Source organism: Oncorhynchus mykiss, chromosome 28 (assembly GCF_013265735.2).
Source record: "Oncorhynchus mykiss isolate Arlee chromosome 28, USDA_OmykA_1.1, whole genome shotgun sequence".
Classification (NCBI taxonomy): domain Eukaryota; kingdom Metazoa; phylum Chordata; class Actinopteri; order Salmoniformes; family Salmonidae; genus Oncorhynchus; species Oncorhynchus mykiss.
The window spans coordinates 13,910,917-13,930,180 of record NC_048592.1 but is presented as its reverse complement, the minus strand read 5'-3'; the positions used below and the strand labels follow the sequence as shown (position 1 = coordinate 13,930,180).

At 41.3% G+C, this 19,264-nt stretch overlaps 1 protein-coding gene across 1 annotated transcript in view; it reads left to right on the top strand.

The window, feature by feature from the left end:
* sntg1 (syntrophin, gamma 1) overlaps positions 1-18,871 on the top strand; it is a 58,538-nt gene extending 39,667 nt beyond the window's left edge. The window contains exons 13-19 of the mRNA XM_021589231.2: positions 1,494-1,532; positions 3,571-3,687; positions 12,569-12,640; positions 15,043-15,195; positions 15,561-15,653; positions 16,633-16,743; positions 16,944-18,871. Of these exons, the coding sequence (XP_021444906.1) occupies positions 1,494-1,532; positions 3,571-3,687; positions 12,569-12,640; positions 15,043-15,195; positions 15,561-15,653; positions 16,633-16,743; positions 16,944-17,099 (741 nt within the window). The 3' untranslated portion in view covers positions 17,100-18,871. The remainder of the gene's footprint in view (positions 1-1,493; positions 1,533-3,570; positions 3,688-12,568; positions 12,641-15,042; positions 15,196-15,560; positions 15,654-16,632; positions 16,744-16,943) is intronic.
* The last annotated feature ends 393 nt before the right edge of the window (positions 18,872-19,264 follow it).

Sequence of the window (19,264 nt, the reverse complement as noted above, 5' to 3'; positions counted from 1 at the left end):
TATGTTTATTTTTGAACCATTCCATTGTAGATTTTGCTTTATGTTTTGGATCATTGTCTTGTTGGAAGACAAATCTCCGTCCCAGTCTCAGGTCTTTTGCAGACTCCATCAGGTTCTCTTTCAGAATGGTCCTGTATTTGGCTCCATCCATCTTCCCATCAATTTTAACCATCTTCCCTGTCCCTGCTGAAGAAAAGCAGGCCCAAACCATGATGCTGCCACCACCATGTTTGACAGTGGGGATGGTGTGTTCAGCTGTGTTGCTTTTACGCCAAACATAACGTTTTGCATTGTTGCCAAAAAGTTCAATTTTGGTTTCATCTGACCAGAGCACCTTCTTCCACATGTTTGGTGTGTCTCCCAGGTGGCTTGTGGCAAACTTTAAACGACACTTTTTATGGATATCTTTAAGAAATGGCTTTCTTCTTGCCACTCTTCCATAAAGGCCAGATTTGTGCAATATACCTATGGACAGAGTCTCCCACCTCAGCTGTAGATCTCTGCAGTTCATCCAGAGTGATCATGGGCCTCTTGGCTGCATCTCTGATCAGTCTTCTCCTTGTATGAGCTGAAAGTTTAGAGGGACGGCCAAATTTGCAGTGGTCTGATACTCCTTCCATTTCAATATTATCGCTTGCACAGTGCTCCTTGGGATGTTTAAAGCTTGGGAAATCTTTTTGTATCCAAATCCGGCTTTAAACTTCTTCACAACAGTATCTCGGACCTGCCTGGTGTGTTCCTTGTTCTTCATGATGCTCTCTGCGCTTTTAACGGACCTCTGAGACTATCACAGTGCAGGTGCATTTATACGGAGACTTGATTACACACAGGTGGATTATATTTATCATCATTAGTCATTTAGGTCAGCATTGGATCATTCAGAGATCCTCACTGAACTTCTGGAGAGAGTTTGCTGCACTGAAAGTAAAGGGGCTGAATAATTTTGCACGCCCAATTTGATTGATTTGACTTGTTAAAAAAGTTTGAAATATCCAATAAATGTTGTTCCACTTCATGATTGTGTCCCACTTGTTGTTGATTCTTCACAAAAAAATACAGTTTTATATCTTTATGTTTGAAGCCTGAAATGTGGCAAAAGGTCGCAAAGTTCAAGGGGGCCGAATACTTTCGCAAGGCACTGTACATTGAATACATTAAGTAGTTTCACTTCAACAGTGTTCTTTTATGTCTGTGGGGATAACATAAGAATGTTGTAAATAGGGAGTTAGTCGTTGGTTTTGGTGGGCCCATGCTAGACTGAGTGTGTGTGCTTCTCAAAGAGGAGCATATTATACTGGTATGATGATACTTAATGAAATGTTATACAGCCAACAAATGGTGTTTCAGGTAAACTAACCAGTGAGTAAGAGGTTACTATTTCCATAGTATTAAATACGCAACATAAATAATAGTCTCTGGATTATAAAATCAAGTGCAACCAAATGTAATCTTTGTGTATTATGTGGCAATGAGTTTAATGTTTGATTTTACAGGTGAAGAAGATAAACAGAAACTTCCCAGTTAATCAACAGGTAAGCAGCTACTACTACTACTACTCCTACTACTACTCCTACTACTACTAGGCCTACTACTAGTAGTAGTAAGGCAGTATGGTCCGGTACATCATCCCAGTAAAATAAATAGTGGGGGTACCTGACCAGTAAAACATGAGCCTATCACAATTAATACAACATGCCCAAAAACTATAGGCTATTACCCTATTAGTTAACATTACTGCATATTAGACACACTAACAATTTGTGAATTGACTGGAAACCGGGTGGTATACACTCCAAATTGCGTTGTGGTTTAAGGAGAACACTTACATCTTGAGTGGCTGAGGCGCTTGTGACAAGGCGGAGATAAGTTGCCGAGATCGAGACGCACGTGGACAACAGTGGATGATGTATCAATTCAGGCTAAGTGTAGGCCTAATGACAATCGCAGAATTTCATTACACTACACGTAGGTGTTTTGTAACAGATATCTCTTTCCATTCATCAAATTGCAAGTGCAAAGTGCACTGTTGGGTTTTGGATGCTGTAATTATTTTGTGAGTGAACGAATGTGCACGGGTAGCCTACATGAGTGCCTTTGTTAAGTGACTGGCTATGTTTAAGCCACGTTAAAAAGGCATACGGTAGGCGTTGTGTCCATAAGGCTAGGGGAAGCTAAGCTTTAAATGAAATTGCCCAAATTGTATAGCCTAATTAGCTTACTCCTTTCTATACAGAAATTAATATCACGTTATTCAAAATGGGCAACTATACCAGAAAGCATGATTTTGCCACAGAGAATCATTCGCTTAAAAAAAAGACGAAAAAAAGAGCTGTTGATTGTTTTAAATCGCATAGCCTACAGTTGGAAGGGCCCACAATTTGGCCAGTGTGCGCTGTGACTGTCAGTGAAGAGCAGAGAGACCCAGCCAAGGAATATTGCAACATTTAAAAATACAATTGTGGAACAACTGTTTGGAAAGCAAAATCGCTATTGCTGTAAAGAGATCCAATCTGTCTTTTAGTTATCAAAATGAACTTAATTGAGCAAACAGTAGCCTATCTTACTGGCACCAGAGGAGAACATCGGCCATATCCTCCAGAGTAGGCTACCCTGTAATTTTTGTGGTACACTTGGGTGTTCCGTACCGGTAAGAAATGAAATATACTTTCACCCCTGCTGCTAATACTACTATTTATACCTTACAAAATAATCCTCACCATTGATATGAAATTGTCATGACATGGTCTTTTATTCAATGCATTTTTTTAAAGCACAGTTTCAAGGTTAAAAGAAATGACAGACTATGCCCGAAAGATGCTTCATCCAATTCGTCTCCACTCTACACGGTTTACTGTTCTAGAAGGCTCTCTGAATGTCAATCCAACCTGAATGCACAGAACACTGGAAGAATTATCACTGTGAAAGAAATGTTTGTTTGTCAATTAATCCCGTAAGGTATCGGTTGCCAACTGGCGATTTGACATGAAAATAAAATGTCATTCATTCATTCATTCATTCCAACCAGGTTTGAGAGTCCACAGAAAGGCCATGGGTGACTGGCTGTGCCAGTGGCAACTATTGCAGATGGAGGGAGAATGTTTGCATCATAAATTCAAAGCAAAGAGAAATCATCAGGAAGAGAGGACAACACAAGTTCCCTTGGTCCTCACTTCAGCAACAATCCCTCCATCAGCCTAGACATGGATAGTGAATTAACTGTTTTTATAATTAATCCATCTCCAGCCCCCAAATGACAAAAGCATGAAATCATTTGACATCCCGTATCGTCATGGCAATTAAAGTACATTAGAAGAGACCGACTGCTCATGCTGGTCCTGAATCTTTCACTCAGTGTTTTCATCCATCAAGATGTCCATAGAGAGAGAGAAATGCAAGCAAACATTTCCACTGTGGCTCGCTGCAATTCTCCTGACTGAGATAAGTGCAGAAAGACTTGATGTCTGCTGCCTTCCCTTTTCCCTAAAAAGTGTTTTTCTCCTTCACCATTTCCATTTCTTCCACTCCTTCTCTCCCTCTCTTTCTCCCTCCATCTCTCTCTTTCTCTGATAGATTATCTACATGGGCTGGGTAGATGAGAAGGAGCAGGACTCCGTTCAGGACCGAATGTATTCATCACAGTTCCTTGCCTTGAGGGGTTCCTCACTCTTCAAGTTCTCAGCACCTCCTGTACGTTTTATATCCTAATTTCCCTTTAGTAGCAACAGTAACACTTCATTTTACAGTCTGTTTTAAGCTGGTACTAACCAGTGGTGTAAAGTACTTAAGTAACACTTCATTTTACAGTCTGTTTTAAGCTGGTACTAACCAGTGGCATAAAGTACTTAAGTAAAAAATACTTTAAAGTACTACTTAAGTAATTTTTTTTAGGTATCTGTACTTTTCTATTGATATTTTTGACAACTTCACTACATTCCAAAATAAAATAATGTACTTGTTACTTCATACATTTTCCCTGATACCCAAAAGTACAAAAAGTTATATTTTGAATGCTTAGTAGGACAATAAAATAGTCCCATTCAGGCACTTATCAAGAGAGCATCCCTGTTCATCCCTACGTCCTCTGATCTGGCAAACTCACTATACACAATTGCTTTGTTTGTAAATTATGTCTGAGTGTTGGAGTGTGACCCTGGCTGTCCATAAATTTAAAAAACAAGAACATCTTGCCATCTGGTTTGCTTAATATAAGGAGTTTGAAATTATTTATACTTTTACATTAAACTAGGCAAGTCAGTTAAGAACAAATTCTTATTTATAATGATGGCCTAGGAACAGTGGGTTAACTGCCTTGTTCAGGGACAGATTTCTACCTTGTCAGCTCGGGGATTCGATCTAGCAACTTTTCGGTTATTGGCCCAACTCTAACCACTAGGCTACCTGCCGCACTTTTGATACTTAAGTATATATCAAACGAAACACTTTTAGACTTTTACTCAAGTAGTCTTTAATTCAGTGACTTTCTCTTTTACTTGAGTCATTTTTTATTAAGGTATCTTTACTTTTACTCAAGTAGGACAATTGGGTATTTTTTCCACCACCTGGTACTTCACTTTGAAACTATGTGTCAACAATGGATACTTTCTGGTACTGGTACTTACAGTACCAGCTAACTACCTGCTAAATACCGGGCTGTAAAAAAAAGGTTATCACTTAAATGTATCTAAACTAGTTTCTGAAAATATGTGTCAAATGTTTTTGAAAATGTGTACATTGTTGTCCAGCCTATAATGAGTCCTACACACATTTTCCACCTTTGTTATTGTCTATTAAACCGTACATGTATCCAGCTGGACAACAATTATAATTCCACACCTGATTGATGACCGTCTGTGGCCCCTTGCTTTTCATTTGATTTTATCTCAGAGGAGCCCCCAGCTACCCCTTACATCAGTTGAGGTCCAATTTCTAGCTCAACCACATTAGTGAGTTTAGGTTTTTCCCTCATTTTGTTTTGTTCCATATTCTGTTTGTGCTCCCTATAATAAGTTGCTGTGGGTTTTTCTTTTAGTTTGTCTTTTCGGAGGTAAACCTAGTGGGCAATGATCCTTCTCATTTCTGGGGCACTGAGCGAATTTCAGGTTTTCTGAGCTTGAAAGTTCTGAAAATTCTGTGCAACTTCCAGCCTGTACCTGCTTTAAGTTACAGTTTTAACCGTGGCTAGTGTGGCTATTTGATCCTAATGTACAGTGCATTCGGAAAGTATTCAGACCCCTTGACTTTTTCCACAATTTGTTACATTACAGCTTTATTCTAAAATCGATTAAATAGTTTTTTCCCCTAATCAATCTACACACAATACCCCATAATGACAAAGCAAAATAATGACAAAGCAAAACAATGAAATATCACATTTACATAAGTATTCAGACCCTTTACTCTGCACTTTGTTGAAGCACCTTTGGCAGCAATTACAGCCTTGAGTCTTCTTCGGTATGACGGAACAAGCTTGTATTTGGGGAGTTTCTCCCATTCTTCTCTGCAGATCCTCTCAAGCTCTGTCAAGTTGGATGAGGAGCGTCGCTGCACAGCAATTTTCAGGTCTCTTCAGAGATGTTCAAATCGGGTTCAAGTCCGGGCTCTTGCTGAACCACTCAAGGACATTCAGAGACTTGACCTGAAGCCACTACTATGTTGTGTTGGCTGTGTGCTTAGGGTCATTGTCCTGTTGGAAGGTGAACCTTCACCCCAGTCTGAGGTCCTGAGCGCTCTGGAGCAGAATTTAATCAAGAATCTCTCTGTACTTTGCTCGGTTCATCTTTCCATCGATCCTGACTATTCTCCCAGTCCCTGCCGCTGAAAAACAACACCACAGCATGATGCTGCCACAGCCATGCTTCACCGTAGGGATGGTGCCAGTTTAGCTCTAGATATGACGCTTGGATTTCAGGCCAAAGATTTCAATCTTGGTTTCATCAGACCAGAGAATCTTGTTTCTCATGGTCTGAGTCCTTAAGGTGCCTTTTGGCAAACTCCAAGCGAGCTATCATGTGCCTTTTACTGAGGAGTGGCTTCCGTCTGGCTACTCTACCATAAAGGCCTGATTGGCGGAGTGCTGCTGGTTGTCCTTCTGGAAGGTTCTCCCACCTCCACAGAGGATCTCTGGAGCTCTGTCAGAGTGAACATCGGGTTATTGGTCACTTCCCTGACCAAGGCCCTTCTCCCTCTATTGCTCAGTTTGACCGGGCGGACAGTTCTAGGAAGAGTCTTGATGGTTCCAAACTTCTTCCATTTAAGAATGATGGAAACCACTGTGTTCTTGGGGACCTTCAATGCTGCAGACATTTTTTGCTACCCTTCTCCAGATCTGTCCCTCTACACAATCCTGTCTCGGAGCTCTACGGACAATTCCTTGCTTTTTTATCTAACATGCATTGTTAACCTTATATAGACAGGTGTGTGCCTTTCCAAATCATGTCCAATCAATTCAATTTACCACAGGTGAACTCCAATCAAGTTGTAGAAACATCTCAAGGATGATCCATGGAAACAGGATGCACCTGAGCTCAATTTCGAGTCTCATACAAAGGGTCTGAATACTTATGTAAATACGATATTTCAGTTTTTTATTTTTTATACATTTGCAAAAATGTCTACATACATGTACCTGTTTTCTCTTTGTCATTATTGGGTACTGTGTGTAGACTGACGAGGGGGAAAAATAGTTTCATTGATTTTAGAATAAGGCTGTAACGTAACAATATGTGGAAAACGTCAAGGGGGTCTGAATACTTTCTGAATGCAACGTAGGCCTACGAGAGGGATCTTTCAGTATTGAAAGTGGCTAATATTGCGTTGATTAGATCACAATTGCAACAGTAAAGGGAACCGTTGATAGTGTTAACAGGGAAAACTCTAGAACAGTGGTCATCAACCTTTTCTGAGTCACGATCACATTGTGTTAAAATGCAAGCCGGGATTTACTGCTGAGATTTTGTTTTTAATTGCAACATTAGCATTTAAAAACAGTACTGTGTCAATGAGGTTTGTGCAGTAAGCTATAGGCCCAATACATTATCAAATCTAACTTGATTTGCCACATGCGCCGAATACAACAAGTGTAGACTTTACCTTGAAATGCTTACTTACAAGCCCTTAACCAACAGTGCAGTTCAAGAAGAAGGAAATATTTACCAAGTAGGCTAAAATAAAAAGCAAATCATAAAAAGTAACACAATAAGAATAACAATAACAAGGCTATATACAGGGGGCACCGGTACCGAGTCAGTGTGCAGGGGTACAGGCTAGTTGAGGTAATCTGTACATGTAGGTGGGGGCAAAGTGACTATGCATAGGTAACAAACAAACAGCGAGTAGCAGCAGTGTATAAGAGGGGGGGGGGTCAATGTAAATTGTCTGGTGGCGATTTTTATGAATTGTTCAGCAGTCTAATGGCTTGGGGGTAGAAGCTGTTGAGGAGCCTTTTGGTCCTAGACTTGGCGCTCTGGTACCGATTGCCGTGCGGTAGCAGAGAAAACAGTCTATAACTTGGGTGACTGGAGTCTCTGACAATTTTATTGGCTTTCCTCTGACACCGCCTATTATATAGGTCCTTGATGGCAGGAAGCTTGGCCCCAGTGATGTACTGGGCCGTTCGCATTACCCTCTGTAGCGCCTTACGGTTAGATGCCGACCAGTTGACATATCAGACGGGGATGCAACTTGTCAGGATGCTCTCGATGGTGCAGCTGTAGAACCTTTTGAGGATCTGGGGGACCATGCCAAATCTTTTCAGTCTCTTGAGGGGACTGAAAAGTAACACAATAAGAATAACTGGAATAATTGGAGTTGTGTTTGGCCATGCAGTCGTCAGTGAACTGGGAATACAGGAAGGGACTAAGTACACACCCCTGAGGGGCACCAATGTTAAGGATCAGCATGGCAGACGTGTTGTTGCCTACTCTTACCACCTGGGGGCGGCCCGTCAGGAAGTCCAGGATCCAATTGCAGAGGGAGGTGTTTAGTCCCAGAGTCCTTAGCTTAGTGATGACTTTGTGGGCACTCTGGTGTTGAACGCTGAGCTGTAGCCGATGAACAGCATTCTCACATAGGTTTTCCAATTGTCCAGATGAGAAAGGGCGGTGTGGAGTGCGATTGAGATTGCGTCATCTGTGGATCTGTTGGTGCGTAATGCGAATTGGAGTGGGTCTAAGGTGTCCGGGGGGATGCTGTTGATGTGAGCCATGACCAGCCTTTCAAAGCACTTCATGGCGACCGATGTGAGTGCCACGGGGCAGTACTCATTTAAGCAGGTTACTTTCGCTTCCTTGAGCACAGGGACTATGGTGGTCTGCTTGAAACATGTAGGTATTACAGACTCGGTCAGGGAGAGGTGAAAATGTCACTTGACAGTTGGTCCGTGTAATGTTGACCTGTTTAAAGGTTTTGTTCACATCGACTACCGAGAGTGTTATCACAAAGTCATCCAGAACAGCTGGTGGTCTCGTGTATGCTTCAGTGTTGCTTGCCTCGAAGCGAGCATAAAAGGCATTTAGCTCGTCTGGTAGGCTCGCGTCACTGAGCAGCTCGCATCTGGGTTTCCCTTTCTAGTCCGTAATAGTTTTTGTGCCCTGCCACATCCGACGAGCGTCAGAGCCGGTGTAGTAGGATTCAATCTTAATCCTGAATTGACGCATTGCTTGTTCGATGGTTCGTCTGAGGGAATTGTGGGATTTCCTATTACGCCCGAATAGTTTCCCGCTCCTTGAAAGCGGCATCTCTATCTTTTAGCTCGATGCGGATGTTGCCTGTAATCCATGGCTTCTGGTTGGGATATGTATGTGTTATCACCCCATATTGTCTGCCAATATATTGTTGTTCGGGCCATTTAAAATAATTATATTTCAACATTTGAGGTAAACAATATGATCACACTGGTAATAGATCCTTTGTTGTATTACCTGTGAGGCACAGCTGAGTGAGAATTTAAATATTTACATTTTAATTACATTTTACAGGGCTGATGGTGCCTTCATCTGATGGTCAGTCTCAGTGGAGGGAGAGAGCAGCAGACTGAGGGTCCACCTCTCAACATCCCTCCACTCTCCATTTCCTCCACTGACACTGACCAAAAAGGGACATCGTCTTTCAGCTAATGGTGAAACTCCAGGCGCACCACATTATTTCTGCCTCATGCACAAATTCATGTTGTTACTCCTATGAACAGAGAAAGTGAAATATTCCTCGATATTAAAAAAGAGCAAGCCTATAGATACACTTACCTACTCATTCATTACTGTGCTTGTTTTAGCGCTGAGTGGAAATAGGAAGAACGCTCAAATTTGTGGCTTATTAAAGTGTTCAATCTAAAGTATTGAACTTAAGCATGAACTCACTCATAAAAACAGCAGCCCTTTGCTGTATTCATTGACAGTCAAGGCAACGTTTGTACCTTCAGAAACATGAAATTGTTAAAAATTGCAAAAGTTGCCTATCCGGTGCGCAGGGCAGCTGATTCGGGTGCACCTACCTTCAACAGCCCAATAGAATATAACTTTTTGTTGTAGACTTTCTGTCACTGACAACCAACATAGGTGTTATAAGATTGGTGAAATCGGTGTGAAAGTTGCATAAACACACATGAAAAAAAGAAAACCAGTGACTTTGATTCGGAAGCATTGTGAAAGACCCAACTTGGGAAATAAAATATAACTGTACGAAGGCGAATCTGATCATCATTGCAAAGCATTATGACATCAGTGTGTTATCTGTCCATCCAGAAGTAGTGGTCAAAAATGTACTCAATGCTGCTTTGGCGCTGAAGGAAATACTCTCAGAGAGAGGCTGATGAAAAGGGTGATACGGGTGGTAGAATAAACCCTGAAGACGTGCCACTGCGGGAGTAGGAACTAAAAGGCAAAATTAGAGCAACAGAAATGTAAGTTTGAGTCCAAGAAAAGGGAACTTTAGTTAGAATACAGAAAAGAACAAGAAGAGTGTGCAGCAAGACCTTTTATCAGTTGCGTATGAACCTTTTGTTTCTGATGGGTTTGTGTCTCTTCAGAGTGGCGATGATGTTAAGCAGCCGGTGAAAATACTGCGAGACACTGGGGCAGCCCAATCCTTCAGTTTGGAGGGTGTTTTGCCTTTGTCTGTGTTCCCAGTTCCCAGTTTTTGCTGTTACACGTGCTATGTTTAAGAAGATTGCAGAGAGCAAGTCTAGTGTTCGGGAATGTCAGCGATCCCACCATGTTTAATCTGTCTGAGACCTTTGTGTGGTCCTGATTTCAGTAAACCTCCTGAGTTGACCTCTCCTTTGAAAACCCCAAAGGTGAGCGAGTTAGTAGGACCGCTGAAAGAAGATAGGTTCCCTACAGTTGAATTAGGAAGCAGCTAATTGCTGAACAGAGAAAATATGCTTCCCTCTCCCGTCTTTTTGTTGAGATACATGCAGAGGAGGAGTTTGATGAAGTTCTCATGGGTCATTTTGACAGAGATGGTGTTCTGATGAGGAAATGGCATTCTCAAGCCACTTCTCGTCCAAACGATAGTCCCAGTGTATCTCAAATTGTCGTTCCAGTTACACTCTGACAAGAGATACAGAGGTTGGCTCACGATGGAAGTATGGTAGACCATTTTGGGGTGAACAAGATGGGTGATTGTATCCTGCGTAACTTCTTCTGGCCTGGTCTGAAACATAATGTTGTGGTTTACTGTAAATCCTGTAGCGTTTGCCAGCTGACTGTTAAACCAAACAAAATTCTGCCTGTGGCACCTTTGCAGCCTATACCTGCTTTTGACAAACCTTTTAGCAGGGTTCTGGTGGACTGTGTTGGTCCTTTGCCCAAAGCAACGAGTAGTAACCATTTTCTCTTAACCATCGTGTGTGCTGCCATTCGTTTCCCCAAGGCCATTCCACTGAGCAACATCATGGCTCCCAGTATTGTTAAGGGCCTTGTGAAACCTTTTCAACGTTTATATCCTCAGATAGTGTCTGAATAAGGTTCAAATGTAATGTCAAAGATCTTCCAGCAAGTGCTACAGAAGTTGGGTGTTACCCATTGCCCCTCCGGTGCATATCATCCAGTCACAAGGCGCTCTTGAGAGATTTCATCAAACTTTGCAGTCAATGTTGAGAGCTTACTACTTTGAGTTCGAGAAAGACTGGGATGAAGGGATGCCTCTAGTGCTATTTGCAGCACAGGAGGTTGTTCAGGAGTCTCTCGGTTTCAGTCCGAACAAGCTAGTGTTTGGACTTTATGTGAGAAGCAGTGAGGCTCCTCAGAGTAGGAAGGGGAGGACCATCCTCCTCACTAAATTTCATAAAAATACAAATGCAAACATTTAAAAAGTTATCTTTTTAGATAAAACTATACTTAATATAATCACTTCACCAAATAATTGATGAAAACACAGTATTTTGCAATGATGGTCTACAGTAGCCTCAACAGTACTCTGTAGGGTAGTACCATGGTGTAGCCGGGAGACAGCGAGCTTCCGTCCTCCTCCGTGTACATCGACTTCAATACAAAACCTAGGAGGCTCGTGGTTCTCACCCCCTTCCATAGACTTACACAGTAATTATGACAACTTCCGGAGGACGTCCTCCAACCAACCAGAGCTGTTTCAGCATGAACTGACATTGTCCACCCTATCAAAGGATCAGATAATACATCTAGGACTGAAAGCATAAGCTACAGCTAGTTAGCACTGCGATGCATAAAATATAGTGAGTAGTTGAGATTTTTTTGCTGTTTTATTGCAGCTTATTTCCTGCAATTCTATGCATTCTTCCATGTCTTATGTGCGTTTATATGATACCAGGGGTCGATGCCCGAACTAGTTTTTTGGGGGGACCCGCTGTCCGTATTGAGCCCGTTCTGCGTCTGAATCTGGTCTGAGGTCCACCAGATAAGTATGGGGGACTAGGTTGTAGCAACCTCATGATGGGTGTAGGGAAAATTAGAGTATCATGTAGTAGCCTAAGCCTATCGCTGTTCCATTTAACTGGGTGAATGGAATCTGAATGACAGTCATGTTGTAATAGAAATAAGGCCATGGTCATGACCTGGTCAGAGGTCCATTGACCTTGCTGAGAGAGAGGTTGTTAGAGGACAACACCTCAAACATGAAAACAAATCTGTTGGAGCACGTAAGCACTTTTCAATACAGATTGCAGCTTACACCGTACCTGTAAAGAGAATATAGAGCAAAACAAACAGGGGAAACATCAAAACTCAGGCTTCTTTCTTAACTAAAGTGGTTGAGCTGGAAATCTTACCTCAGGTTTAGCTCTCTCAACATCTCCTTTCCCCTGATGCACTGGGTCAGCAGCTCTTAAAAACCAGCTGGTCCAGCACAGGTGGCTAACGAGGTGACTCCTATCAGTGCGCACCTCAGCTATCGTGCTAACATGCTAACCAACATCGAAGTGGAGAGAAAAATCAAACCCGTAACAAGTGTGAAAATGGGAACACAGAGTGTGCAAGTAGGACATAAAAGATTAAAGTGAAGGAAACTGAAACAGACCAATGTAATTACACTTCAAAAAGATTTCGAAGGGACCCATCTGAATATATGACTAAAGGGTATTTAATGTGTAATGTTGCAGGTGACTACATGGGACTGGACGAGGGCAGAGAAAAGCTACACTGTGTATGAGATCATGTGTAAAGTTTTAAAGGTATGTCAACAACTTTTACGCCTGAGGTACTGTATTTAGAAAGTGCTGAGTAGCAAATGTCAGGGTCTGTGTTTGAAAGATGACATGAAAAAAGAGAAGAGATCTGTGCTATGTGTCCTTTGTCATTTTAATGGCAAGAGTTGTGACGTAGAATGTGTGGATATTGCACAATTTCTACGCACATTGCGTCTTTGCAAGGCTAGAGTTGATCAATTTCTTGACCACTGGTTTCGCTTTCATATGACAGTGCAAAACAGTAAAACTCAAAATGCTGCTATTGGAAGCAGTTATACTTTCTGAAACTCTGGCTGGTATCATTGAAATTTTCTGCAATGCTCTTTCACGAGTGCGTTTGGTATGCACAGCAGCATGTCTCGGCTGGGACGAGGGAGTTGACACTTGATTTTGAAATCCTCACAGCAGCAACAGCAGCTCCGCTTATTCATTTCTCACTCAGCCAGGTTCGTCGTCACATACTGAGTGAGCTGGTCATTTGCGCCGTGCACATAACTGGTTATTTCTATATGTATTGTCAGCTATGTCCGTCCGCCGATAACACATTGAATTACAAATGTGAAACAGCATTTCTCAACATGTGAAACAGATTTTCTGAAATCCTAAAATGCATGTTGATTGAATTCCAGCCAATGTCTGTCACATCCCCTTAGGGTATCACTGGGTTTCTTATCTGCATACAGTACAGTATACAGTGCCTTCAAAAGTATTCATCCCCCTTGATATTGTTCCTATTTTGTTGCATTACAACCTGTAATTTAAATAGCTTTTTCATTTGGATTGCATTTAATGGACATGCACAAAAGTAGTCCAAATTGGTGAGGTGAAATTTTAAAAATAACTTGTTTAAAAAAATATATAAAAAATGAAAAACTGAAAAGTGGTGCCTGCATGTGTATTCACCCCCTTTGCTATGAAGCCCTTAAATAAGCCCCTTCAGAAGTCACATAATTAGTTAAATAAAGTCCACCTGTATGCAATCTAAGTGTCACATGATCTCAGGATATATACACCTGTTCTGAAAGGCCCCAGAGTCTGCAACACCACCAAGCAAGTGGCACCGTGAAGACCAAATGAGCTCTCCAAACAGGTCAGGGACAAAGTTTTGGAGAAGTACAGATCAGGGTTGGGTTATAAAAAAAAATATCAGAAACTTTGAACATCCCACGGAGCATCATTAAATCCATTATTTAAAAAGGGAAAGAATATGGCACCACAACAAACCTGCCAAGAGAGGGCCGCCTCCCAAAACTCACAGACCAGGCAAGGAGTGAATTAATCAGAGAGGCAACAAAGAGACCAAAGATAACTCTAAATGAGCTGCAAAGCTCCACAGCGTAGATTGGAGTATCTGTCCATAGGACCCCTTTAAGCCGTGCACTCCACAGTGCTGGGCTTTACGGAAGAGTGGCCAGAAAAAAAGCATTGCTTAAAGAAAGAAATAAGCTAAAACATTTGATGTTCACCAAAAGGCATGTGGGAGACTCCCCAAACATATGGAAGAAGGTACTCTGGTCAGATGAGACTAAAATTGACCTTTTTGGCCATCAAGGAAAATGTCTGGCGCAAACTCAACACCTCCCATCACCTCGAGAACATCATCCCCCCCAGTGAAGCATTGTGGTGGCAGCATCATGCTGTGGGGATGTTTTACATCGGCAGGGTCTGGGTGGGAAACTGGTCAGAATTGAAGGAATGATGGATGGCGCTAAATACAGGGAAATTCTTGAGGGAAACCTGTTTCAGTCTTCCAGAGATTTGAGACTGGGAGGGAAGTTCACCTTCCAGCAGGACAATAACCCTAAGCATACTGCTAAAGGAACACTTGAGTGGTTTAAGGAGAAACATTTAAATGTCTTGGAATGGCCTAGTCAAATCCCAGACCTCAATCCAATTGAGAATCTGTGGTATGACTTAAAGATTTCTGTACACCAGCGGAACCCGTCCAACATCCCAAAAATATTTTGGATCTTCAAAGTGGTAGGCATGTAGTGTAAATCAAATGGTACAACACCCCCCCCCAACAAAAAATAAATAAATAAATAATAATAATTCCAGGTTGTAAGGCAACAAAATAGGAAAAATGCCAAGGGGGTGAATACTTTTGCAAACCACTGTATGAGTGCACATTATGCACATTATCAGCATGATATCAAGACATGGGTTCAAATAATATTTGAAACATTTAAAATACTGTACTTGATTATGATTGAGCTTGTCAAGAGCATCGGAACCAATAGAATTGTCCCAAATGCAGAAACCCCGCCCATCTGGCATTCCAGGCAGGCTCAATGAAACCACTCAAAGCATTTAAAAGAAAACAAATACCAATTGAACCCATGTGTGACTGGCATTGAACACAGGCATGACTAACATGGTTCTCTCAGGACAGTGACCTCTTGGACAAGCGGAAGCACTGCTTCAGTGTCCAAACGGAGTGTGGGGAGGACATGTTCTACAGCGTAGAGCTGGAGTGTGAGCTGCTCATCTGGGAGAAGGCCTTTCAGATGGCTACCTTCCTGGAGGTGGAGAGAATACAGGTACACAATAGATGAGAGGCAGAACTTTTTCATAAATCAATTTCCAGGCAGGTTTCAATGCCCCCCAAAGCAACATCCAAGCTCTCTGTCATCAAAATTGTCACTTGAAACCAATCAAAACCAAACTCTTTTAGGTAGGGGTGGGGAGTGAGGCAGAGCTATGTTGGAGGGCTCATCCTGCTTAAACAATGGTAGGAGATAAACCGATAAGTGATAAAGAGAACCAGTGGCATACTCTACTATACAGGCCAAGCCTTCTCATCCTCTCACAACAACTGATTTATGTGCGTTTAGCTGTGGAAGATTATGCTGTCTATTATATATGCCTCTAGTGACTAGGGTCTTGCGTTGTTTCCCCTCCACAGTGTAAAACATACGCTTGCATCATGGAGAGCCACCTGATGGGACTGACCGTAGACTTCAGTATGGGCTTTGTCTGCTTCGATGCTGCTTCAAAGGTAAGTTACATTGCTGGTACATCAACTTTGGACATTTACCAAGTCTGAGAGCCACCAGAACTACTCCACTAGAATACATAATGTGGACAAACAGGACACATCGACAGCTATGTTGTTCTCTGTGTTTCTTGGCCTAATTCCTACACAGCGAGGCATATTATTTTTCTCTCCCCAGAGAGTCTTGCGGTAGCCTAGGCTACTGCTGCTAGGCAGGGTATTGTTTATCAAAACAAGCATGAAATTACAATTCGTATTTAAACGGCAATTGTAAAACTATACACATGGTGGGGAATGTTTAATAATTTAATCAGATAGGAGACCGGCCTTGTTCTGTACTCACAGGATTCAGATCTGTGTGGAGCCCCTAGGGGGAAGATTGTTGCTTCCTATTGTGTTTTGTACATGTATATCTTGTTTTGTATGGAATGTGAATAAATGAATTAGCATATTTGACTCAAACATACATTCTATTCAAAAGACAGACAGTGCTACAGAGGGAGAGCTCGATCTCTATTGACACACATTAAAACCGACCTACCCAATGTTGAAAAGTCAGGCTACTGGTTTAGAACAAGGTGGCGTGGACGCTTTCACGTCCCCTAGACAGGCCAAACAAAATGATTGACAATTAGGAGGAAGTTTATCGTCACTCTGTGGTAGATTCCAATCGTCATTCCCAACAGGATGTCATCTTCCGGGTGTCTCTACAATCCACACTGTGTTTCCTGCTGAGGTTATGACTTATAAGTGCACTGTCTGGTACATTTTCAAATGTTAGGTGGAAAAACATTATGGGAACCATTTAGCTTTGCAATTCAGTTATATGATAAGTATAGGTAGCTAATTTAAGAGGACTAATCAGGATCAAATAGATAGATAAACAGCTAGTTTACCGTAACGCTTGACTCCATCTTAGTTGGAGAAGATAAGCTTCTTTATAAACCAAGTCCAACCACATTTACTTCCTTCCCCTATATAGGCAGTGCTATGGAGATATAAGTTTTCCCAACTGAAAGGGTCCTCTGATGATGGGAAGAGCAAGATCAAATTTCTGTTCCAAAATCAGGACAATAAAGCTATTGAAGCCAAGGTAACAAACCTCCCTGACTCTGTAAAATCCTCTCTGTGAAATCAGCCAATACAGATATCATATTTGTATCATGTTTTCCTAGCCATTATCACCTGATACCAATGTGAACAACGATGTACTGTATTGTGCATTCATACAATTTTTTTTGTATTATTATACCAAAACAATGAAATATTTACTGTCTATCTTTTGTTTCCCAGGAGCTGGAATTTTCAAACCTCTTTGCCGTGCTTCACTGTATCCATGCGTTCTTCGCTGCCAAAGTTGCTTGCCTGGATCCAATGTTTCTGGAGAGCCAAGGTGCTGCGACGACCACGGGGGGGGTGGGTTCCCACTCTCACCAGTGTCTCCTGTAACACACAGACATCCCAAATCAAATACTCTACCTGACAAAGCCTGTACACCCCCTCTCTTTCCCTTCCCCTGAGCACTCCCTCTTGACACTGCACTTTCACTACATGGTGGACCAGAGAGAAGGAGGAGACGAAACAAACGAGTATGTTCTACGGTCATCCAGTGAACAAAGACATGTGAATCCCACATGTAAATGGAACTATTATTGGCAGACCTCTTTCTTTTCTTCCAAGAAAGACACATTTTATATTTTATCAGAGAAAGGGATGATAACTGTGTGCACTTTAGGACCTGTACATTGCACTGTACTTCAAATTACTTTCTAATACGGGGGAGTGAACGCAGAACCAATGAATGGAGAATGGATGACAAAACAATTCTCAATTGAGTTTTTTTGTCTTTGGGTAGGACCTCGGACATAATTCACAATGATTCACACGTGTTGTTCACACTGCTGATAACGCAATCTTATTTCCACAATCTTATTTCCAACTGTTTTCTACAATATTGTGTCATTTTCTTGAAGGTGAGGACTATGAACAAATGAAACTGAGGACTATGAACAAATTGTTATCTTCTTCCTGACAAAAAAAGATTTCAAGACAATTTGAATTCTGATTATTATAGCAATTTTAAGGACAGTCACTAAGTTAATATTGCCAACATTTATCACGGGAAGTGTTAATTAGTCATACAGAAATGTTAGTAATTTTTTTCATCACTTAAACCGATTGATTTCCTAATAATCATGAATAATTATTAGATTCATGATTATTGAAAAGATGGGAATGTAAAACTACAGTGTTACATAACTTAATATTTTTTATTGTGCGGTTGTATGGTGAAGTTGAAAGCACTTAGTTTTCTCCAGTCTATGTTATTTGATTTATCTGAAAACATCCTTTTAATTCAACAAATAAACGGTGAAATGTGTGCACATTATGGATTATACACACATGTATACACTAATCAACCCTATGGCACCTTTTAATTCTGTGTTCTTGTCATATAGATTATTTTTGTTGCCCCTGAGGTAGTTCCGATATGCTATAAATCACAATCATGTCAAATTATATACAAGTTCCCTTTCAACAGAACAGAAATGAATGGAGAATTGCAGAGAAGAAATGGCTCAGGTTTTGGATGTAAGCACAGCTTTTTTAATGATGTGGAGGAGAGGAAAGGGATGAGCGCTGCTATGGTGAGTCTGTCAGGATGAGGGGCAGCCGAGAGGTGTTTTTTAATCAAGGCATTCAGCGAAGAGTAATCTCTAACACACCCAACCTGGTCAGGACTCGTTTTAAGGGCGGATTCACAATCATTAAGTCAATTGAATCATTGAGAAGGATTCAGACTAAGTGCTAGCTACAGCCAACACAGTCAGCCAGATTCAGAACATGTGGTTGTGTGAAAATGTCTTTACCTATACTCACAGGAAGATATTACTCTTAGTACAACCTGCAAAAACTGAATAAACCCTTTCTGTAATGTTTTTCTTTCGTTATCTTTCTTTAAGATGTAAATAAAGGTTGACATCCAAATGAATAAAAAGAAAGTAAGGACTATGTATAATATTACTTGAAAGGATTAAGACATTTATTAATTGGATGTCTTCAACAGAGACTAAATAGTTGGCACCTTTATGCTCTGTTTACCAAGTGACCAATGATGATGACCCGTGGTGAATTTTGAATATATATTTTCTATAATATACTGAACATGTAGTGTTGGTAACATGTTTCATGAGCTGAAATAAAAGATCCCAGTAATGTTCCATATGCGCAAAAAAGTGTATTTCTTTCAAATTTTGTGCACACATTTGTTTACATCCCTGTTAGTGAACATTTCTCCTTTGACAAAGATAATCCATCCACCTGACAGGTGTGGCATATCAAGAAGCTGATTAAACAGCATGATCATTACACAGGTGCACCTTGTGCTGGGGACAATAAAAGGCCACTCTAAAATGTGAAGTTTTGTCACTCAACACAATGCCACAGATGTCTCAAGTTTTGAGGGAGCGTGCAATTGGCATGCTGACTGCAGGAATGTCCACCAGAGTTGTTGCAAGAAAATCTAATGTTAATTTCTCTACCATAAGTTGCCTCCAACGTTGTTTTAGAGAATTTGGCAGTACGTCCAACCGGCCTCACAACCGCAGACCACG